Source organism: Petaurus breviceps, unplaced genomic scaffold (assembly GCF_028583685.1).
Source record: "Petaurus breviceps papuanus isolate PSGF00001 unplaced genomic scaffold, PetGlider_PUasm1.0 138, whole genome shotgun sequence".
Classification (NCBI taxonomy): Eukaryota; Metazoa; Chordata; class Mammalia; order Diprotodontia; family Petauridae; genus Petaurus; species Petaurus breviceps.
The window spans coordinates 23,121,749-23,146,919 of record NW_027185694.1 but is presented as its reverse complement, the minus strand read 5'-3'; the positions used below and the strand labels follow the sequence as shown (position 1 = coordinate 23,146,919).

General features: G+C 36.2%; 1 protein-coding gene across 1 annotated transcript in view; it reads right to left on the bottom strand.

The window, feature by feature from the left end:
* The window catches only part of RAB40C (RAB40C, member RAS oncogene family), an 82,747-nt gene that overhangs the window by 23,216 nt on the left and 34,360 nt on the right, over positions 1-25,171 (bottom strand). Inside the window, exons 3-4 of the mRNA XM_069108013.1 lie at positions 8,926-8,986; positions 6,702-6,762 (exon numbers count right to left, since the gene is read on the bottom strand). Of these exons, the coding sequence (XP_068964114.1) occupies positions 6,702-6,762; positions 8,926-8,986 (122 nt within the window). The remainder of the gene's footprint in view (positions 1-6,701; positions 6,763-8,925; positions 8,987-25,171) is intronic.

The following is a 25,171-nucleotide window of genomic DNA, read 5'->3' as shown; positions in this document are numbered from 1 at the left end:
AAAGACAATGATCTGTGACATTTCCAAAGGACTCATGTTGAAAAATACTATCCACTGCTGAAGAGAGCTCCTAAGGCCTGGTTTGGGGTAAGAGCACCATAGCTTCAGGTTGCAGGCTAAAGACCTGGTATAGGTTCCTGTCATCCTAAGCCTGTAAACAGTTTCAGGGTTCTATAAAATATGCTACTGGCATGGGCTTTTTTGTTTGGACCTTCTTCTTGCAGTCTGCATGCTTTGGGCAGTCTCTTTGTATAGACTTAGGCTGGTTAAATATGCAGTAACTGTTGTTTTTTCTTCATCACTACTTTTTTTAATTATCCTTTTTCATCCTTGTTGGAGTAGCTGTGAGACAGCTAAGCTATTCTGCTTCCATGTACTCTGTAATATTGAGGAGTCTCTCTCCTATGGAACAAAGCCCATTTTTTTAGGGTTTTTCACCTGAATAAGTGCTTTATATCTTGCCTTTGGCAAAACATCTACTAAAATTATGATTAATTATACTCATTTTTTCCTGATACTGAATGAGCCCTGGAATTGTGGGTACATGTCTAATTTAGTCTTATTTTCTAGATATATTTCTATATGGTCTATATAGGATTTTACTTATGTGTATCAACATTTATTAGTAGAATTGCACTAAACTTCTTTCTTGGCTTTGTCTCTCTGGCTTTATTATTTGGACAATTTCTATCTGAGAAAAAATTCTATAGAGTACTTTTTAATCTCTATAAGAAAAATTTTCATAGCATAGCTATGAATTGCTTTTTAAGCATCTGATAAAAAATCATTTGTAAATCCACCTGGCCCAGATGTTTCCCTCCCTTTGGAAGTTTACTTGTTCAAAAGTCTTTTCTGAGAATCTTTTCTTTTTGCTTTCTTAGTTGGGATTTTGTTATGCATGCTTTTATATGGGAAAGGTTTCCATCCAAATAAACTTCAAATCCTTTCATTTAAAAGGAACTTTTCCAAGTATATTTGCAATCACATTAAATGATGCTGTTATCCTACCACTGAAGCACCTTTCTAATACAATTTCTGATTTTCAGAGCTCAAAGAAGTACAGCAGGAATTACAGGCTAGTTTACACACATGAATCCTTCTTTTCTCCTCATCCCACCTAAGACAAGATGGAAAGGTACTCTTCCAGGAAGAAAACAGCACATCTTACACAAAGCATTTCAGTGAAAAGATTTTATTCCAAACTGGAAAACAAAAAGGTACTCACAATAAAAATCTATTTAAACAAAATTAAATTCCTGGCAGAAATCTTAGGCAAAGAAAGAGAACTATGTACCTTGTGTGTGTTCCTTATTACTCAATAACTGTCTTCTGATAGATGTAGAACCACTCCTACCAAGAGTTATTACTCAATAACTGTCTTCTGATAGATGTAGAACCACTCCTACCAAGAGAATAAACTGTTTGGCTCCCTTCCTCAAACAGATATTTCAGATACTAGAATGTATACAGCAATTTGACAGTACAGAAAAATGTCATAAAGAAAATTTATCAAATTCCTCCCAGCCCCCAAATAAAACAGAAAAAAAGTAACAAAAGTACAGCCAAGTGTCGCTCTGGAGAACAGCAAAGAGAAGAGGGCTGGGGCATGTACTGGTACCATGAGCCTTCTTTCCTCATGTTTGCCTTGCTTATCCATCAGAAGCATATGGGTACATGTGAAACGGCCCCACATACTGTCAGTCACAGACATTACTATGTTGATTTATTTTCAGTTCAAATTCCTTAAGTCTAAGCAGCACTGAAGGTACATGAAGACAGGTTATTCAAATATGTTTCAATTACTTCTTTCTTTCTTTCTTTCTCTTTTCTGTCTCAAGAATTTAAACAAATTCAATCATGAAAGAATAGTGAGAATGAATGACATCTGTCATGACAGAGATGAATGTGGGTGATTAAAATGGCTTCAACATAGGTTTTTAATCCCTGGGGTAAAACTGTAAAGTGAGATAGTTTCCAATAAATTGAAATTATTACCAATTCACTCAATTTGACAACAGCAAAAAGCAGCACTTAGAATGTAATTGGAACTAGATTATAAAAAAAAGACTGCATCAGTTCCCTATCAATCTTAAAAAACTCCATCCAGTCTACAGAACTATTTATATTTCCTCACTTAATACCTGCAAAAAAATCAAACTAGATGGTGCTTTTGTTAACAAACCTTTTAAATGAGTTTTGAAAGCTAGCACAGACCCACAAGTCATACCCTTAAAAGAAATTAGGCTAAATTTACAATTATATAAGACTAAAGACATAATTATTAAAATCTGAAAAGTGAATTAGGATACTAATTCTGAACTTCAGACTTCAATGCTTACTGCTGTTATCTAACAATACTAGTTAAGCATGGTATGGGGCTGCTGAGTATTATGCAGCTTATTTTATGGTTTACATTTTATTATTATTATTATTTTTTTTTTTTGCTTTTTTTGGGGAGGGCAATTGGGGTTGACTTGCCCAAGGTCACACAGCTAGTTTTTGTGTTAAGTGTCTGAGGTCACATTTGAACTCAGGTCCTCCTGACTCCAGGGCTGGTGGTCTATTCACTGCGCCACCTAGCCACCCCCATATATTTTATTATTTTCCCAATTTCACGTAAAAACAATTTTTAACATTTTTTAAAAAAATGTTGAGTTAGTTCCAAATTCTCTCTTCCTCACCTTCCTGCCCTTGAGAAGGCAAGGAATTTGGTAGACTATACATGTGCACTCATGTAAAACATATTTCCATTATTAGCCCTGATGTGAAAGAAACCATAAGCAAAAAAAAAATTATCAAGAAAAATTAAGTTTAAAAAATAAGCTTCAAGCTGTATTCAGACTCCATCAATTCCTTCTCTGGAGATGGATGCCACTTTTCATCATAAGTCCTGCAGGATTGTCTTGGATGACTGTATTGCTGGGAATAGCTAGGTTATTCATAGTTGATCATGGTACAATATTGCTGTTACTGTGCAGAATGTTCTCCTGGGTCTGCTCAATCACTTTGTATTAGTTCTTTTCCTGTAAATCTTTTCAGGTTTCTCTAAACATAGTCTGCTCATCATTTCTTATAGCACAACAGTATTCCATTATAATCACATAACACAACTTGTTCAGTCATTCCCCAGTGGATGGGTATCCCCTCAATTTCCAATTCTTTGCCAATACAAAAAGAACTATGCAGCTTATTTTATAAAGATTTATAGGGGGGGGGGTCCTGCTTTTTAATATAAGTATGCAAACAAAGCAAGGTAAAGCATAAATAAGATGGACTGCTATGCTCTGTTGTATGTACTACTAATTTAATTATAAGCATGATTTGTAAAGGTGGCCTTGATTCATAAATTTAGGCATGGTTTACTAAAAGATTATCCATCTTATAGGATTATCATAAACCCACAGATATACTGATTCAATTTCTGTCAGCTACAAGCAAGCCTGTTAAAAAAGAAACTCAGTCTACCAAAGCTCTTTTGCATTTGATCTAAGGTTTAAATTTCAAAAGGCTTAGGTACTTGATAATTTTAGTTTTGGTCTAACTTTGGAAAATTGGCTCCATTTCTCTCCTAAGCCACTGAAAGGTATTATAATAGTATTATATAATGCACTATCATTATAACATTATCCCTTACCTAAGTCCTATTAAAGAACTGATAATAAAATTGCGCTGATACATCTGCGGTATGTTCCTAACAATTCTGATATTGAATTTTCAAACAACCAAGAAAGATTAAATCTACATTTCTTTTGCTTCCATTTCATTTCCTCATTATGTACTCCCTCTCTAGTAGTAGTACGTGGAAAATCTGAATAGCATTATGTCATAGAAGGCCTAAGAAAAAGAGTTTAAAGAAGAGGGGTAGGTTTTTTTTTTAAAGGTGGCAATGCATAGATTTTATTGAAATATTAGTTTTCTGGACAGTACAAGTCAAAAGGGCAGGCTCATCCCCTCCCTTTCACCGAAAGATCCCCAAGGAGGTGAGGTATGGGGGCCTGGTGAGAGAACAATGTTACAACCCCCTGTAATTTCTGGGCCCTAACCACCCTCACAGCTCAGCACACACCTGATTCTACAGCTGAAGTTCATTTAAAAGAGCTCCCTGATTTCTGGACTCAGGTGTCCTGTTGCCTTAGCAGCTTCTGTAACAGGTTTCTGATATATACCTTTCCTCTTATGTTAAATCTCATTTTGAAAAATTTAGGGAAAAGTGACAGTTTGGAAATAGATGCAAGATCTTACAGAGGTCAAGGAGTATGAGCATTGTGAAAATGCCACTATATCCAGTAATTAGAGGGTCATTACCGATCTCTTCAGGAGCCGTTTCAGCAAAGGAATAAAGGTAGAAACCTGAATGCAGGAGTTAAAGAATATGTCAGAGGGAAAAGAATATAGTACAATGCTTTGTATACACATTCCCTCCTTTCAACTACCGTAGGCCTCACTTTAGTTTCAGGTCCTCATATCTCATTAGATTTGAGCAGTTTTCAAACTATCATCCCTTACTCTTATCTCTTCCCTGTCCAATCTATCCTATGAAATTCAATTCAACAAACATTTACTAAGCACTTACTGTGAGTTATAAGGATAAAGAGTGAGATATATAAAACAACTCTCAGGTATCACATCTCACCAGATTGGCTAACATGACAAAACAGAAAAATGACAAATGCTGGAGAAGATGTGGGAAAACTGGAACACTTATACATTGTTGGTGGAGTTGTGAACTGATCCAATCATTCTGGAGAGCAATTTGGAACTATGCCCAAAGGGTTATAAAATTGTGCGTACCCTTTGACCCAGCAACACCACTTCTAGGGCTGTATCCCAAAGAGATCATACAAGTGGGAGGAGGACTCATAGGTACAAAAATATTTATAGCAGCTCTTTTTGTGGTGGCAAAGAACTGAAAATCAAGGAGAGGTCCATCAGTTGGGGAATGGCTCAACAAGTTGTAGTGGATGAATGTAATGGAATACTACTGCGGTATAAGAAATGAGGAGCAGATAGCCTTCATAATAACCTGGAGAGACTTATATAAACTGATGCTAAGTGAGAGGAGCAGAACCAGGAGAACACTGTACACAATGACAGATATATGGTATCTGTGATGACTAACTTTGATAGACTAATGATGGAAAGGGACATCCACATCCAGAGAAAGAACTACAGAGTCTGAGTGCAGAGTGAAGCAAACTACTTGCTCTCTCTCTTTAGTGTTTTGTTTTGTTCCTTCTTTCTCGTTGTTCATTCCATTGGTTATAATCCTTCTTTACAACTTGACTAATGTTTTAATGTGAAGGTATTTGTAGAACCTATATCAGATTGTATGTCACCATGGGGGGGAGGGGGGGAAGAGAGGGAGTGGGAGAAGATTTGGAACTCAAAAGCTTGTGCTACTGAATGTTGTGAACTAAAAGTAAATAATTTTTTTTAAAAGAAGATATAAATTTTAGATAAGATATGGCTCCTCCCCCATACTAAATTTACAATCTGGTATAACAAGTAATAGTCAAATTCCAAAGTCCAACCCACCAAAGATCCTTACTCATAACTTGGCCACAATTTAATTTTATGGCTTTATCTCATTTTTTTTCTTAAATGTACCCATGATAAAGAAAAAATTGTACTGACTACTTGCCATTCTTTGAACAGTTTTGATTCCAAAATCATTAAGTCTGAAAAGACAAGCTTAAAATGTCTCCCACTAAAAGACTAGTTTTAGTCAAAAATGAGATGATTTAGTTAGCTAATTGTTTTTTATCATGAACATTTCCATATGCAAAGGACAGAAAAAGAGGATTGGAGATCTGAGGTCAAGGACTATTTATCATTTTTTTACTTTGTATCTCAAGAAGCACAAAACATTATACACAGTTGGTACTAAATGTTTAATTGAATTTAAAACATTTTATTGGCATCTTTTAATGTATTTATGCATTATTTTTTATTATGATTATTTGAATGCATCCCCCAGTTAAGCAGTAAATTCCATGAGTAGAGAGACTTTTATCTTCTCTGGCCCGTGGCCCAACTCTAGTCACATACTTCATAGAAGTAACATCAGTTTTAATAACCCCTCCAAAATCTGCTACGTTTTCTACTACTGAACAGAATTTGAACGTGTATCTTTTAATTTTAGAATAATGCTTTCCCTAAATATACCACTGCTTTTAAAATATAAATTTTGACAAATTTAAGAGTAAAAAAATATTCAGTCAAAATTCCAGGTTATCTAGGTTTCATTATCATCTCTGTAAGACTAACCTATCTTAAGGGTCTACAATTCAACAGTTTGTGACACTGACTTGGTGTCAGTGGAATGACAAAGAAAATTAAAAGAATTGAGAAGATGAAAGAAAAATGAAGAGGAAACACTTAAGAGTAAGCCACCAAAACTAATACAGATTAGTAACCATACTTTTGTCATTAATGGCAAACTAGTTATGTGGCTAAAACATCCTACTCACCACTAGCTATATTATTCCTTGAACACTAGGGAAGCAAGGAATATTCACTTGAAAAGAAATTTTCTATTTGTGACAGATCATCTGTATAAACTAGTAAAAGAAAGGTTGTAACATTCTTAAAAGAGGATTAAAACATGTACTTACATGCCTTAATCCTGTCATGCTAACAATTCATATTAGAAAAAAACAAACACCAGAAAATCAATGAGAAGAAAAAAATTTTAATTTTACCTGAGCACCCCTGGAGTAGGATCTGAAAATGGTGCAAAACCTCCCCTGACCAGATGTATCCCTGAAACAAACAGAATTCAGAAAAGTAACTATACAGAATACCTAAAACACTTGCCATTTTCCCTTTTTTATTGTATTCAACAGGCAAGAGAGTTCTGCCTCAATGAATTAGGAAGATCAGAGGTAGGTAGATGGTACAATGGACAGATTACTGGCCTTGGAGTAAGGAATATCTGAATTCAAATCCTTGCCAGCTGAATAACCCTAGGCAAGTTCCTTAAACTTTCTCAGTCTCTATTTCCTCAGTTGTAAAATCAATAAGAATATTACCTATCTCACAGACTTGTTATGAGGATCAAATGAGATAACATATGTAAGGCACTTTTCAAATTGTAAAGCATTATATAAAATAAATTATATTATCACCATTATTATTATTATTATTAGATCTTATTTTGCATTTAACTTCACCAAAATTTTGCAAGGTGTTAAAGATTTAAGACAGAAGATTTCCTTGGAAGGACTAGTATACAAAGGGTGAAGACTAGTTCTTGTTTATTTGTCAATGATAACAAATCTTGTCAATAGACAGATGCTGTCACTAATATTTGTACCACTTACCTCACAGGGTTGGTTTGAGCAAACTTTATAAATTATAAAAATATAAGCCATTGTGAATTACTGGATGAGAGGTATAGTACAGTTTAGAGGCAGGGAGATGGAAGACTTCTCTTCCAGCTCAGAGATGAAAGGCTTTATTGTGTTCTACTAAAACTATAGTTAAGACAAAGTACACATACTACTTCCATTTTTTTCCTTTGCAGGTTTATGCTTTCCTTTAATATTTGACAGTGCCTGAATTGTTTATTTAATACATATCTAGTAGTATCTGCAGCAGCTACTTATTGGAATACAGTTCGTTGAAAGTCTGGCTAACTCTGTGGTTCACATTCTCAGAAGCTGCCATGAAATATTTATTGCAGTATGGCAATGCTTCTTTAACACATTCTATATGTGGCAGCAGAGATTAAAATTCCTTCTCTGAAGTGTTAATAAAGGAATAAAACTATTTTGTGCTGTAAACAAACTATCAAAATGATTACATGGATGAAAAATCTAGCCCCTGTGACTAATAAAAACAATTTCTAGGTCATTAATAATTTATTAATTAGGCTAATCGGTGATGAGGAGGTGGGCTAAAAGTCTTTAACACGGCTTGATCATGAGACTCAGCAGCCTCAAGCTACAGGAGGGGCAGGGGAAGCCATCTCCTTTCAGACCTCTCTGGCTGGTTTTCTCCTTCTATGATCTGGGTTGCTCTTAACTATAATGGAAGGGACCAAGGACAAGGGATTGGTTCCTCTTCCAGGCAAAAGTTCAACCAGATTGAAATTAGGTATCCCAGGTGGGTGAGGCCCAAAATTAAGGAACATGTGCTTTGAGGGCTAGGAACAAATCTTTTCACTCAAAATCATGCCCTCCAGAGGCTGACTGACCTTTTCAGGAGCTGGGGGTTTAAGGGTAGATCACAGATCAGTAATTAGTTAATAATAGTATAACATTAATTTCTCTTACTCCCTTTCCTAACTAAAGTCTTTTGAAGAGGCCAGCAATTGACCAATTGCCACTATGGCAAATACCAATGTGACTGACCTAAGGTAAGTTACATAACTGTCCTGAAACTAGCTCCTTATGAATGTCTACTTCCTTAGCTGCTTAAAGCTACGTCTTTGGAAGTAACAACCCCTCTTAATTTTATCTTTTTCCAAGGCATGATACTCTGGGGAGGGACGAAAAGGATGCCAAGATCTCAAGTTGTTTTTTTTTTCTCTCTCTCTTCTCAATTGGACTTGATCTTTTCTAGCTCTAAAAATCCTAGGATTCCAGGGGAAAAAATCATCACTTTATAGAGAAAAGGGGAACTGGGTCTCTTAACAATAAAACCTTTGAAGACTAATTTCTGCAACAGAAGTTTTGGTATTAATATTATATTTTAAAAGTAGGGACTTATTTTAAATGGGCTCATCTGTATATTACTAATCGAAATGAGCCATCTTCTTGTATGTACATATCTTTATTTTAGTCACCTAATGAAATTAGAACATAGCTTAGTGTTCCACAGTTTCCTTACCTACCAACTCACCCAATCTTCAAAGGTGTCATGCTGCCAACTGAGTCGGACAGAAGACCTTTCAACTAACTTTGTTCAGCAATATAAACTCACCAAAGTTCCAGCTTGACCCGTCTGCCGTCCAGTAAAATTGTAGTTGTTTTATAGTCTATCCCTGTAAAAAAACAAACAAACAAAAAGGAGAAATAAAAATCTGAATGAAGAGAACGGGGCACAAGGGAAGAGGATGAGTCAAGACCCAAATGCTTACTAAAAGCATTACCATTCTGCTGGGTCTACAACACTTTGTGATGATGTAATTCTATCTTAATAGTCTCAGAAAGAATGTTGGATTTAAAATTAAGAGGACCTAGGTTCTGCTATTTACCATTTGAAAGCAAGTTGCCTCACTTCTCTGAACCTCAGTTTCCTTATTTATATAATGAAACTTTTGGACTAGATGAGCCATAAACTTCCTTTTCAGCTCTAAATCGTAAGAGCCTATTAACAGATACTTCCTCCTCTCCATTGAATGTTTGGAGCACTAGGGAGCATGAAGTGAAAGAAAGGCAAAGTCTCAATAGAGAATATTTTTGACTCTGATGCTTCAACTACCTATCTTCATTATTTTTCTTCAGACAACATGCTTTTTGTTTTTATACCACCCTCTCCCTCTTAAAAATATATCAACAGAACAAAGTCAGTCTCAAAGACATTAGTGGGGATAGAAGTATCTGATAATTATGTACTTTAGATTAATTTACTGTCAATTTAGAAACTCCCTGGCAGTTTTAAAGTTTTAGAGTTCCATATTTCAAAGTTTAAAAGCTCAATCACTTTTTTTACCTTTCATAATATTTGGTACTCTAAAATAGATCTAAGGTCATGTTTATTTTCTTTGCTAACATAGTTAGCATTATTTACATTATTTACTCATTTTTAAGAACAATCATATAGTTGGAACTTCTACCTACCTGGCTGAAATATTCCCTAACATTGAGACCTTTCTATGAACTCTCATATCACTTATTATATGTATCGCTCATTTGCCACTTAGATTGCCTTATATCATTTTTTGTGTATATATGTCTGGTCTTCGTTGCTATACTGTGAATTCCTTCCCAAGTTGTGTCTAATATTTTTAAGTTGGAAAAGATATATTTATTAAGGAGACTAATATATTTCAATGGGTCTTATTTCACAAAATTAGTTAAAAAAAGTAAAAATATGCCATCTTTCTGTAACTGATGGACTCATCAGGCAAAGTCCTTCTTATCGTCCTTGAATGATTTCAGACAAGATGTTCAAACTTAGGGAACAAAAGAGCAAGTAGTCAAAATCTGTGTATTTCACATTTGTTTCCCATACCAAAAGATACCAGCTTGATTTATTTCTTCAAAATCAAAATCTTCAAAATCATACATTTCACAAACATTTGAATATGCCCTTTTCACCAGGTTCAGTCACTCCAGATTTATACATAGTAGGATACAATAAGAATAGAATAAATGCTTTAACAATTTGAAATCCTAGACTTTCAGCCAAAAAAGTCTTTTCATCTATGGTTTGAATAATATGGAAGTAGATATTAACAATTCTTCCTCAACACCAATGTCATTCTCTTGTGATAAATGAAAGGTGCTTGGCTAACATTTCCATCTCCCCCACCCCACCCCCACTTTGAACAGATCAAAAGTCCTTACAGATTACTGACTATCCATATCTAGGAAATTTGAAAGATGTAACTTTTGTAGATGTAAATATAAGGGTTAAAATGAAGTAACTGCAACTCACCCCAAACATCCATATATGTATAAGCATTAAGTGCACTTAAAACATGGTATCAATTTACATAACAACGTAACAGAATGCAACACCCTATGATTCAGAAAGGTTTTTTTTCCCTTTTTTGGTTTTTGATATAGTAGAAATAGTGCTAGAATTGGAATCAGAAAACTTAGGGACAAATCCCATTCATCTTATTTATTACAAAGGCAACCTTAAGAAAATCATTTAATCTCTCTAGGTCTCAGTTTCCTAATCTGCTAAATGAAAGTGCTGGACTAAATGATCTTTGAAGTCCCAATTGTAAATCTATGATTTATGACCCTCCCCCCCATTCAATTAAGTTCCCCCCAAAGAGCTAAGCAAAATCTTTGGGCAAAACTTTTAATAAAGCAACAAATGTTAACAAAACCATTTTTATAGAGTTGAATATTTTTTGTTGTTTAGTCATTAGTCCAATTCTTCATGACCTCATTTGGGGTTTTCTTGGCAAAGATATTGGAGTGGTTTCTCATTTCCTTCTCCAGTTCATTTTACAGATGAGAATACTAAGGTAAAGGGGGTTAGATGACTTGCTTAGGGTCATACAGCTATGAACTGCCTGAAGCCACATTTGAACTCAGGTCCGCCTGATTCCAGGGTCAGCATTCTATCCACCGCACCCCCTAGCTTCCCAGCTGAATTTTATTGTACCATGAGATATGACTATGAAGAATACAGAGAAACATGAGAAAAGGTATATGAACTCATGCAAAGTAAAATAGGCAGAACCAAGAAAACAATATAGCTGTTAAAGTAATTTAAAAAAAAACAACAACCCTCAAATACTGTCTAACTATAATGACTAAGCTTGGTCCTAAAGAAGAAATATACATCTCTCTTTTTGGAAGAGGATACATTTAGAAAAGTGAGAAAAACAAAAGATATCAACACAATTTTTAAAAGATAATTTACTATTCACCAAATAAATTTGATAGGGGAATGCAAACTTCCAAATGTGAAAATCCATTTTGCCAACAGTGTAACACAGAATTAGCATTAGGGAATGCTTTAACCTCTTACTCTTGAATGGAGAAATCTATATCAACCAATCTTAGATGATTTGCAGACATTCTTCTCTATCAGGTAAAGTTGTGCAAGGCAACATTTACTTTACTGACATAAAGGCTTTTTTCTGTGGACACAAAGGATTGCTCAACACTCTGAATGAGAGGTATTCATCAGTTTCAACTGCTTCAAACAGAGAAGTGGTTGATTAGAACTTAGGTTTATGCTTTTATTTACAACAAAACAATAGGAAGGCCAAAAGGTTTTGCCAGAAGGAGAGGGTATAACTTATATATAATAAAAGCAGCTTATTATTGGGAAGTTCAGCTGGTCTATATCCACCAATCTGCTCTCTCTTGGTGCTAGACCGAGAAAATTTGCTTCCCTACATGCAGCTGGGTAAAATCAGATGTGGGAAAACAAATGCACACAAAAATTGTAAAGCATTTTGAGGCCCTTCAAAGAGTAGTATAAAATAAGCCTCTTCCTAGAATAGATTGAGTTATAAGGTTTCTCAGTATTTGTTTCTGATAACATATTGAAAAAGAAATTTCCACTGTGCCTTATTTATATTTTTACTGTTTGCCTTACTGGAAAGAAAAATCACTGAAGGAGATAAATTGGCTTCATGGATTATGAGAGCTGTGTTATATCCTTATCCACTCTAATTTCCGAGAAAAGGTATATTTTGTTTGTGTAAATTACCTTGGGGTTATCAAGCCAAACAAAATAAATAATAAAATTTTAAAAATTCAACCAAACCAAACCAAATAGTTGCCAAATAGAATGGCCTGCTAAATTTTTACCCAGAAGACTCAGTTCTGAGCAAGCACAGAAATAAAAACAAAGTGATTGTTCCTTTAGCTACATATTTGCAAGATACATTGGTCATTAACTTCACCTCTTACTTTATTTTGAAATGAGCACAGATTAGGTAGAATTCTGGTGCTGAGCAACACATTTAAGGAGAGGATTTAGTTGCTTAATTTTGCAGACAACTGGAATGTACAGCAGCAGTCACTGGGCTCTCAGACTAGTTATCCTTTCCATATTTGGAATAAGCTTTTGGGAAGAAAGGCACTTAATTCTTTTTTTTTTTTTGCCTTTTTGTGGGGCAATTGGGGTTAAGTAACTTGCCCAAGGTTACACAGCTAGTTTCTTGTGTGTGGATGTTATAAGTGTCTGAGGCCGGAACCAAACTCGGGTCCTCCTGACTCTGGGGCCAGCACTTTACTCACTGCGCCACCTAGCCTCCCCAAGGCACTTAATTCTTAAAGAAAGACTCCTAAGGTTTTTTGCCTATTGTTCTCACCAGTACCCAGTACTAATAGCTATAAATTTTATTGCCAATAAAACAAATGGCTTTTTATTTTCTAAGCAATATCAGGAGTGGTCTGCTAAAGGGATTAAAATGAAGCCCTGTTATAACACTATAAAAAGCCATGCAACCTATTATCTTAAATTTTAACTACTTGTAGCATTTAATCACACAGAATGGACAGTTTAAACATTATATTTAATTAAACACAAGTAATCAGTTTGGCCATGCTTTCCTATATAAAAATATATTCTTAGATTCCTGAGCCCTGCCAATGATACAATAGAAGATTTTCTTACATCACAAATGACAACTCAGTTTCATCACTGAGTACACCCCAATGCTTTCTCAGTGAAGGTCCCTCTGGTCACTTCTCTTTTTGACAGAATGTTAGAGTATGAGGTTAGTTCAAGAAGACTTCTGCATGACAGAGGTGCCAAGTAGGCACAAAAGCTCTCTGCTCTGGGAGGCAGTAGAACAGGATGTTTCAGTATGTTCAGGGAATCTTAAAGTTGCTAAAATGCAGGCTGCACTAGGAAACAGTGGAACATTATCAGGAGACACAAAAGCCAAATTGTTTTGAAATGCCATGTCCAAAGGCAAAAACAAAGGAAACTGGTTGTGGAGCACGAGGTGCTCCAGCAAAGGCTGATAAAACAACAGAGACTTAAATGAAACAAAAAGGGAGCACTTCCTAGTGGTAAGGGTTGCTAAGTGTTATACTTAGTGAAGAAGGTTAAGGCATCTCCTTTGGAGTTCTTTAAAACAGGCTTTCATTTCTGTTATACTTAGCGCCACACAAAGTATTTCAAGAGAAGGATTCAAGTAAAATCACAAAGAAATCTAAACTCTCTATTTCAAAACATCTTGTGTTTAAAACTTCTCGGCAGAATGATTCAGGCTATTTTCCAAGTAAAAGAAATTGGACAATCAAATCAAAAAGACTTTATTAAGCCTTTCATATGCACCAGGCACATACCATAATTAGTTAGCTCTTGACAACTTAAAGGATGGACTTAAGAACTCCTTCCCTTTCTAATGAGTGCCTGGGCTTGGAGTCAGGATGACTGGAGTTCAAATCCGAACTCAGTTGTTGGCTGTGTGACTCTGGGCAAGTCACTTAACCTGTTTGCCTCAGTTTCCTCATCTGTAAAATGGAGGTCATAATAGCAGCTGCCTCTTAGGGTTGTTGTAAAGATCAAGTAAGAAAACTGTTAAGTGCTTAGTACACTGTTGAGCACACAGTAAGTGTTAGCTATTATTATTATTAGTGATAGGGATAAGGATATAAAAAATTATCATCTAAATTGATACATTAGGAGTCCACCTTGCTGGGTACAGATTACGTTTGATTCCCCAAAACCTTAGCTGTAATTTCAGAATCCCTCATCTCTAACTAGAACTTGGTGAATTTAACAGTTAACGTATTCCAAATATTTTTTTTTTACTTTTTTCTCTTACATATTTTGTGAACACTTCTGACACTAAAACATATTTTGTGGGATTACAGGATTCTCAACTAATCAGGTCATACAAAAGGCAATTAAATTTCAGTGACAGCTATCACACTTTTCTTGGACTTCCCCATTTAGATTTGGAAAGAGAAACTTATCAACAGATTCATTTCCTAATTTGCCTCATGGTAAGTTAATACTGTGTCCCACTGATGTGTGGGTTCAATGAAACCATGGGAACCAATGTTCCCATGACTCAGTATCTTGTCAACATCAAAACTTTAAGAGGAATAGGAATAGAAAGAGTGATTATATCAGGGTTTGAACAGAAGAAAGGTTTTCATGCATGCTCAAGCAGAAGATGACATTCCTAAAGAAGAGATTTAATTTATTTCCTGACAACTGTGTGACATCTTTGTTTTCCTCCTTTCCTATCCCTATCTTACATTTTTTTTTTTTGTGGGTAACTATAGTCCTTTGAGTTGGGGTTGGAAAGAATGAGTTGAATAATTTGATCCATTAGTTAATTCCCTACCACTGACTCCATCCTTGCTTCTTTTTCCTTACTTCTAGGTTGGAACAGCTGTACAGAGGTTGATTAGGTCATTTTCTTTTACTCTCATCTAGTTGACAAGGCCAGTAAAGTGATGTCTCAAAACCTCACTGTTGAAATTAAATAAGAGGGTAATTGCTGTAACAGGCTACAGTTTCTTCTCAGTCCTGAAGAACCACACTGTTTGTCACATAGTAAAACAAGCTCCATTTATAAGTCTTCCAAAAACTGCCCATCACCATTGTTAAAGTACACATGCACCTTACACAAAGTATCAGAGGGTCAAGTTTCAAATTCCAGCCAGTCAGATAGCTTACTTCAAATGAAGACCTCTGTCTATAATTAGGAGTTAATTTTCATTTGGCTAGATGCATCAATCCCATCACCTTAACAAGTTTCTTTTGCAGTTGTGCCTCGGAAAAAAAGTTATGGTTTGCTTCTATCACTAGATGTCGCCATTGGAAAATAGCTCTCAGCTTCTGTGCTACCTTCTCAGTTTCCTCACAACATAAGCTTTTTCTGACCTACCCCACTTCAAGTCAAAGTACTATCCACTTCTATTCTGGAGTGACTTTGGGAAAAACAGAACTGCTAACTTAGGTAGTTTGTTTAAAACTGACTTTTCCCTGGTAGTCTGAGAAAACAGTATTAATTGTAGAACCAGAAAAGTCCAAAATTACAGCAAAAAGAAGACACCTTAATCCTCAAACATATTTCCTCTGAAGCAAGGCCAGACCACTTAAACTTGTGGGAAGAAATAGTCATTTACCACACAGCTCATGTTCTGCCTCATTGCATTATGGTCCTATATTCTTCCCTTGACAAAACATCTTCCTCGACTATAAAAGGAGGGGGTTGTTCTAGATCAGGGAGGCACTGAATACTATAAATGGGGCTATACAATGTCTATGGGAGCTTCTATGTGTCTTCTTCCAAGGTTGGGAGTTCTGAGGGAAAGGAAAAAAGTAAGGTGCATACAACAGTTGGGGAGAGATACTCAGTCACCAATAACTGCCAGTTTATCTACTGTCTGGAGCAGGGGTTCCCAAACTTGCAGTCCAGGAGCTCAAAAATAATACTGTGAAAAATATATTTTAATATAATTAGCTTCCTTTGTAATCTTACGTATCTTATTTTATACGTTTAAAAACACAATTCTGAGAAGGGATTTCTAGGCTTAACCAGACTGCCAAAGGGGTCCACAACTCAAAGAAGGTGAAGAATTCATGATTGAGATCAGTAGTGTCAAACTTGTGCTGACCAGACTGAAATGTAATCAAGAATGTTTAACAAATAAAAACATGATAAAACACAAATAATGATTGGTTTACAGTTTTCTAAGTCAATGTGTAGACCGCAGGGATCTCTATTTGAGTCTGATACCACTGACATGGATGAATTAAGTTTCTTTCTCTAGCTCTAGGATTCTGATTCTATAAATGAGCATTTTGGTTCTCCTGATGCTTTCTTGAAGAGTTCTTCCCCTGACTTCTTTGTCCTTCTTTTACCTCCAAATGTTCAACGGTTATAATGTAAATTTGTCCAGTGCTCTCCCCTCAAAAGTATATAATTTGTTGCAACACTACTCACACCACCCAGTTGCAACCTTTCTACATATTTGCATAAAAATTACTCAATTTTTAAATCTTTTGAGTTCTGCATATGGTTTGCTAATTTGGAAAGCAATTCGAGCATAAGGTGCTCTAGACTGTTATCAAATCTTTCTTTACATACACTGGAATGTGGCTTCTCATCCCTCCTTGGTTAGTCACCACTTTTCTCCAATCCCTGCACCCCATCCCAAATATATTCATGACAATCTACACTTGTTTGATATCCTTTTCATACTACAAGCTCCAAAAAGACAGGAATTACCTTTTGTAAATATGATAATGCTGGGCACATAGTAAACTCTTAATATAAGTTCACTGATTGATTGACGTGTCTCCCCCATTAGAATGTGAGCTGGAGGGCCAGCACTGTCTTTTGCCTTTTTGTATCCACAGGGCTAGCACAGTGCACGGCACATAGTAGTTGTTTTATGTGGGACATGTAAGTACTGCAGTGGATTTGAACTTTCTAAACATACATTTCTACAGCAAAGTAGATGGAAGATACTTTGAAAGAAGAAGGCTTTAGAAGCTGGGGAGACAAGGAAAAGCCTCATGAAGCAGGTGAGATTTGAACTGAGTCTTGAAGTAAGTCAGGGACCTAAGCTAAGAGGTAGAGAAACAGGAGCAAAACATTCCAGTTGCAGGAGTGAGCTAGTATGAAGCCAGAGTGTCATGTCAAGGCTCTGCAAGTAGGCCAGTGATGCTGTAACCAGTGTATAGAGGACAGTAAGGTGAAAGCAGACTAAAAGGTAGGAAAAAACCTGGTTATGAAGAGCTTTAAATGTCAAAGGAGAAAACATTTGATCCTAAAGGTAACAGAGAACCACTGGAATTCACTGAGCAGGGGGGATGACATAGTTTGGCAGATGCTTTAGAAAAATAATGTTGGTAGCTGAGAGAAGAATGAAGTGGGGAGACTTGAGACAGAGATACCAGTTATTGTTGTTTTTTTCTTCTTAGTTTTCAAAGAGGACCAATGACATCACAGGGTAATGTGTTCACTTGTGGGTAAATTTGATTTAAGTGAAGAAAACTTGCATAAAGTAGTCAGCCTCACTCTCTATTACAGTCACAGAAGTCCAGAAGCAAAGACAAAAAGTTAGGACAACAGGAGATGGCCAAGGATGCAATGGATGACCTTGGCATCTTTGATGTCTGACCAAACTCTAATCCCTCCACAGGGTCTCCTTTAGCCACCCATTCCACCAGGGGGAAGTCTTTGCATACTTGGAGTAGACAGCTCCCTAACTCACTGATGGGTTTGTGGCCTGTCAGTTACCCTCAACCTGATTTATTAGCCCATTTGCTGAGACCGTGTGTGGTTGCTGCACACACTACAGCTTCCTGAAGCCAAAGGTGACCGCTGAATGCCAGGTGGACACCAAAAGTGAGTGAGCAACCCTTAAAAGGGCTAAGCAAACCTTCACACCAGGGGTGCTAGTTCTCCCATAAGGCTATTTAAACAGCTTAGGAATGAGGTGATGAGAGTCTGAACTAGGGTTGTACTGCGTGCATAACAAGAAGAGAACATAAATCAAATGTGTTTTGAAGGTGGAAGTCCAAGATTTGGCAATGAATTGAATATGTGGAAAGTGAGCAAGAATATCAAGGATGACACTGAGGTTGCAAGCCTAAGTGACTGGGAATATTGTGGTTTTCTTCAACTACTAGGGAAGCTGAGAGGAAGGGAACATTTGGATAGAAAGTTAATGAGTTTTGTTTGGGATGTAGGATGTAGATAGAACATCCAATGCAGGAAGTACAAAAGAAGTTGCTCTGGTAGGATTGGAACTCAGAAGAAAGAAGGGCTGGACACACAGATCTGGAAACATTAAAGTGCAAAAGGATAAAGGATTTCTAAAAAAATAAAATAAAATGAAATCACTTTGGTCTTAGCAGATGTTTTGTCTAGGACTCTGGGGACATATAAGTACACTGCAGTGGATTTGGACTTTCCTCAGCTACAGAGACTAATAATGATGAAGATGACCCACTCAGTCCCAGAGGGAACCATCAGACACAAAGGGACAGATTATTCTTGCTAAGCAACCTAGTGCAAGTTTCATTCTTCTCTTCTTGCCAAGAGATAAAAACACTGCTTGAATAACTGAACTACTACTAAAAAGAGAAGTCACACAAGGTAAGATCCTGGAACATAAAGTTTCATTTGTGAGACAGAAGTTCCCTTAAAATAGAGCACTTGTAATGTCACCTGCTCCCCATGAGAAATATGAAAGATCAAACTAGGAATGATGAGGATATTTTACCTAAAAGAAAATTCTGAAAACAACAAACTGGAACTTTAAATATCAAGACAGTATTTAAGCTGATCAGGAGTTAATTTGAAACATATACTCAGAAAACTTTGACCATGGTCATAAAAAAAATCAAGTCTGTCACCCTTTTGCCTACAATTCCTCTATTTACCAAACTGGCATTATCAGAATTAATAAACTGTACTTTGAATGTTTTAAAAGGTTTTTTATTACTGTAAAATATAAACATTAATTCCAAAAAGGCTAACAAATCTCTTTAAAATGGCAAGAAATCAGGTCAATAGGAAAATTATGTTTCACTTAAAAACCATGTGGGGAGAGATCAATATTCATGATAAAAGTTTGTTGTTTCCTGGTTGTTTTGAACAAATATGTTTCTCCAGTTAATTTCATGGAGTTTATAAGCAAAGAGGTAATCTGTGACCTCTTTCCCTCACTAAATTTAGAAGTAAGTATTAGATCCATTGTACATTCCCTCTAGTACTGGGGGGAGAGAGTGTGTAATGGGAAAGCTGCCTGAACTCCCAACTCTAATAAGTCAGTTATTAGATCAGACAATTCGCAGGCTGTTGAACAAAAGTTACAAGAATCAATTCCCTTTCCATCCTTCCCTTCTCAAGCTCCCTTACCTCCATTAAAGACACAACTTAAAATCCTTATACTCAATCCCTCTTTTCACAATACCCTATAACTGAAAGAAAATACAAGTCTTTAATGGCATTTTTGGAGAGAGAGAGCATAACAGATAGGTAAATGCTGAAACAAAAGAGGTGATGGTAGTGAAAGAACTCTACCAATTTCTAAACTGGAGGGTACTTAGCAGTGACAGGAAGTATGCTCACACAAGCCATTAGAGAACGGGCACCAAAACAATTTTGAATCCTACCAGACTGAGGGTAGAATCACTGCACATAAATCATTTCTCTATTTACAAGACAATTTCTGCTTCTATCATGCATATTAGGTAACAGCTTTTCCCCCCCTTCATTTATCTTTAAAAAATTTTATTATTCTAAATTTCACAAATATCAAAAAGAACGTTTTCATACTCAAAATACAGAAAAAGAATATGAAAAGAATATGTGAAATCAAAAATCTTATATACAGGTTGCTTTAAAAAAGAAAGAAAAACACTATCCTTCTAACAAATAAAGGTAGTCAAGTAAATCAAATCCATACTTCCAAATCTCATTCTTCAGGTCTGGTTCTAAGAGTTATTTCTGAATGGCAATATTATAGTTTTCAAAAATAACCACGACTAAGGGAAAACATTCTAAACAGTAATATATCTGCTCAAACCAGACATCTTCTGAAACACATCTCTTTGGTCCAAGAGTCTTAATCCTATTTAACAGCTGGGGAGAAAAACCACTTCTTCAAGAACCTAGCCAGGTCCAGCCTATGCCCTCTGAATAGCTAATAAAAAACAGTGCACATATGCTGTACTTGGAAACATGCATTCTCTAGGAGCCAAATCCTCAGGGAAAAGTTCCTGTAATTGTATGCATTCAACTCAAGCTGCCAAAAGGTTCCCCTCCTCCACTTTGTATAGAACATTTATTAAAATAAAACTCTCTCATCTTTATACTGAATCAGTAGAGTCACAATTGCACCCATGCATGCTGAACTCAGACAGGATTATAGGGGTTTATTTCCCACCTGCATCCTTTTTTACAGACTGCAATCTCTTGTCACTTTCTCAACCCTCTGATTAGAAGTGCTAATGTACCATACTAGCTAATTATAAAACTGGGGAGGCCTATTCAGAAAGTGAAATCGGGTAGTTAATAGCTATTAAGCATGGGTCACTGGCTACTTCAGCATGATATGAGTTTATAGACAAATATCCAAAATTTGAATGTTAAAAATGGATAATCACTTAAATTCTTCCTTGGTGAATGCTGATGGTGCCATGTTTGTTGTTTAGAGGTCACTTATGAACCATTTGGGTGCCTAAGGCAAAGGATTTCAGAAAGGAGCCAGATGGTTCTATTTGATACACTTGGACTGTCCAACTCCCTCCCTAAAAATATGCAATTCCAAGCACAGTTTAACCACTAAAGACAGTATCATTTCCTTCAAATTTCAATTCAATTTGGTATTTTGTTATAAATGGAACTACTTTTTGCAGTGCGTGAGATGCTTACTAGCAAAACTGAGTATCATCCAACTAGTTAACCTAACACTAACTAAAGTTAACCTTTCCAAGAACTTCATATTATTGATAGTCTTCCCACAAAGTCTGCTCTATTGTCCTGCTGATTAAAAGCTCAAGTTTTCTCTTTGCAACGCTGCTCTTGGAATCCCAAAAGCAGGCAGTTACTAAGGTATTGCCTAGAAACAGGCTTCCACAGATACTGCAATTTTGCATGTTACATAAAAACAGCTGAAAACATCCCCCAGTGACTGTGAATGTATTACTAACAGCATTAATGCCAGCAAATCAGCTCAGTCTTCCAACAATAAAAGACAAGAACAAAAAAATTCTTTGGGGGGGGGGGGGAGGGGAAGTAGAACATAAGAATGTCAGATCTGCATACAAATAGGCTTGGGTATTGGCAGAAGTCCTATCCAGGCATACAGGTAAACTGAATGCTCAGTTAGGTCTTTTCCCATCTCTGGTGCCTATGTCTATCACCATCTTTTCATATGAGAATTAGATTTTCTGGGGGCAAGTCATGTTGTCTTCTGTGCATTAAAACAACAACAAACTGAAGGGGCTAAGAACAGGCACAAGATTTTATCACAGAAAGCTCTTCCTACATGAAACCAAATTGTGGCAGTGATCCTCCTCACCTTCATCAAATGCTTATCAAACGTCTCAATTTTCTAAGAGTACCTGAACCATTCTGCTGTACAACAGCAGGCCACTTTTTAAAAGTATCGCTATCTTTATTTTTTTGAGTAGACTATAGGATATAACTAAAGAAGAACCCTTAGGAATAAGAGTAAAAAGAATCAAAAAACTATAACAGGAAGACACAATGGGTTGGTCATGTGGAAAGGAAGGGTGACAGATAAATAACAGGGCACTGCACAACAAGAAAGAATGTCTCCAGAGCACTGGGTAAACCCTTTTGGTGAACTTTTGGGGGGACATGGACAATATTTTAGATAGGGTATGTAGGCATGGATGGACTGTCACCTGCTATTATTGGAGGCAACTTTCACAGTCACGCAATAATACAAAGGGGCGAAGGAAGGAACATTTTCTAATCTTGTCTTTGGGGTTAAGCATGGTCATTTTTTTTCCTGTTCCTTCCATTTAATTTTGTGTATTGTTTTCTTGGGTCTAATTCCTTCACTCTGCATCAGTCTTTCTATGTACCTCTACAGTTTTCATAGTCATCACTTTATACCATGCAACATTTCTTTATTCAAGTACCAATTTGTTTTGTCATTCCATAATCAATGGACATGTACTTTGTTTCCAGTTCTTTGTAATCAGAAAAAAGTGCTGTTATTAATATTTTGGTGCATATGAGAACTTTTTGTGTGTCTTTGACCTCTTTGGGACACATCCCTAACGGTGGGATCTCTAAGGTATCAAAGGCTATGAGCATTTTAGTTATTTTCTTAGCTAACTGGAAACCGTTTTTCTGTATGGCTAGAAAACTCTAACAATAGCCTGTCTATTAGTGTGCCTGTCTTTCTACAGTGCCAGGGTCCCTCACCAACTATTCCCAACTTTTTGTGCTCTTTGCCAATTCTGGGGGTATGAGGTAAAACTTTAGTACTATTTTACTTTGTATTTTTTCTTATTACTAGTGATATGTAGTAATCCTATATATGGTTGTTAATAACTTGCAATTCTTTTAATAATTGTTTGTTCTGGGGCAGCTAGGTGGTGCACTGACCCTGGAGTCAGGAGGACCTGAGTTGAAATGTGGCCTCAGGCACTTAACACTAGCCGTGTGACCTTGGGCAAGTCACTTAGCCCCAATTGCCCTGCCTTCCCCCCTCCAAAAAAAATTTAAGGAATTGTTTGTTCTAATCCTTAGACCACTTGTCCAAAAGTGGAATAGCTCTTGGTTTTATATACTTGGAGATACATATATACATATCCTATACACTATATATTCTGGATATCAGAGATAATTTGATACAAAGAATTTTTTTCTATAATACAGCTTCCCTTCTTAGTTGCAATGATTTTGTACCTATAAAAGTTTGCCATTTTGATGTAAATAAAATTATCTATTGATATTATCTTTTGTGTTTATTTCAACAAAGTGTTAGATTTTAAAATTCTCTATATCAAATACTTGTGAAAGGTATTTGATATGGTTCTTTTAAAAAAATTTCATGGTTTATTATTATTCAGGCTATAGATCCATTTTTGAGATTATGGCTTGTGATACAGGATGATGGTTTAGACGTAATTTTTCCCTGCTTTCCAGTTTTTCCAGCAGTTTTATTCAATAAGGAGTTCTTTCCCAAGTAATATATATTAGGCTTACTGAATACTAGGCTACCGGATTCAATTGTTAGCTGCTTTGCTTTTTTGTTGCCAGGCTTGTGATGTTTCTCAAACTTCTCATCAATTTCCCCTTTCTGTTAAGATGGTCTATAGGCTTATACACCAATTACAAAACTGCTTTTGATGTTGATTCTACAGATCACACAAATGTTTTCTGTCATACTCCCCTTACCCCTGGTCCCAGTTCCCAGAATTCCTAATATAAGTACACCTTTAAAAATATATAATGCTGGGGTGGGTAGGTGAATACAGCACCAGCCCTGGAGTCTGGAGGACCTGAGTTCTAATCCAGTCTCAGACACTTGGCACACTTACTAGCCATGTGACCTTGGGCAAGTAGCTTAACCCCAAATGCCCTCCAAAAAGCAAAATAAAAAATTTTATATATATATAAAATACTACTCAACCCCATCCCTCCTCCTTTTAATCAATTCTTTTCCTTTCAGATAAGATATATCCTTCAAGAGCTATATTCCAGATATAGCTTCCATACCAAGTCTCACCAATACCTATGAGGTCAAATTTGTTTCCTTGTATTCATTTGTCACATATACTTCATACATTTGGGTAAAGATGAAAGGGGCCCTGAGCACTACTGCTAGCTCCTTCCTTGGATTTTATTTCCTGTGAATTAGTGAGTCCTACTATTCTTCCTTCATCCTACATTTTAGCTACTCTCTAAAATATTTAACTTGATAGACAGGCAGTTTTCTCTTTCTCCTCCCCTTTTAAGATTAGAATTGTAAACCTCCAGGCAAATACTCCACAGTATGACCACAAGTCTATCATTCCTATATTTTAAGCAACAGTCTAGAAATCCAAAACTCCATAACCAGCTGCTCATTTTCTAAATTCGCCTTTCTTTTCAGAGGCCTCTTTGAGTGGTAAGAGTAATGAAGACATTACTTTTGTCCCTAAAGTTTTCAGTTTTTTGCCCAATACTTCATAATACTTAGCAGTGTTTTCTAGATGCCTTCTGCAGCATCATTTGAGTCACATGAATCACCAGAAGAGAATAACAGTCATCAAAGGTTGTCTTTAGAAATTCTTTTTCTCTTTTTTAATTTTGAAAATTTTAACTTAATACCCCAAAAAGAGCATTTCCATACACAGAGCAGAACACAAAAGAGGATTTTATATAAAACTGTAAATTTCCATTTTACAATGTTTTTCTTGGTCAGTATATAATAAATTCTACACATTATTTTCACAACTGTCCTAACTTGTCTATACTTTCTTCTGTTGTCTTCTGTGCATTTAAAAAAATATTACAATAGCACTCTTCTTGGGAAGATTACTATTAACTTGCCCCCTCCAAACCAAGAAAAGGAAACAAACTCTTGTAACAAATATAGTCAAGCAAAATGAATCACTATAGTGATCGCATCCCAAAATGTGTGGCTCTGTAAGCATCTTGTGTCCACCTCTGCCAGAAGGGAGATAACACGTTTCATCGCAGGTCCTATGGACACTCGTCGTATTGGTCAGAGTTCTTATGTATTCAAAGCTGCTTTTATAATGTTGCTGTCCTTATATATAAACTTGCTTTATTCTGTTAGTCCCTATTAGCCTGGATTCACTAAGAACATTCCTTTCATCATTTCTTACAGTGTAGTAACATTCTATTATATAGTTCCCACAATTTATTCAGCCATTCCCCAAATGTCTAAGAGGCAAGCTAAAGCACAACCCTTTATGGTCAAGTTAGTTTCTTTTCTTCTCCACTTCCCCCCTTCTTTCTTTGGTCTTCCCTCCATGATCAAGAGTTTGGTTTTTTTTTTCTGCTTACAGCTATTCCCATCACTGACCTTTTTCAACTTTCTTCCAATTTGTT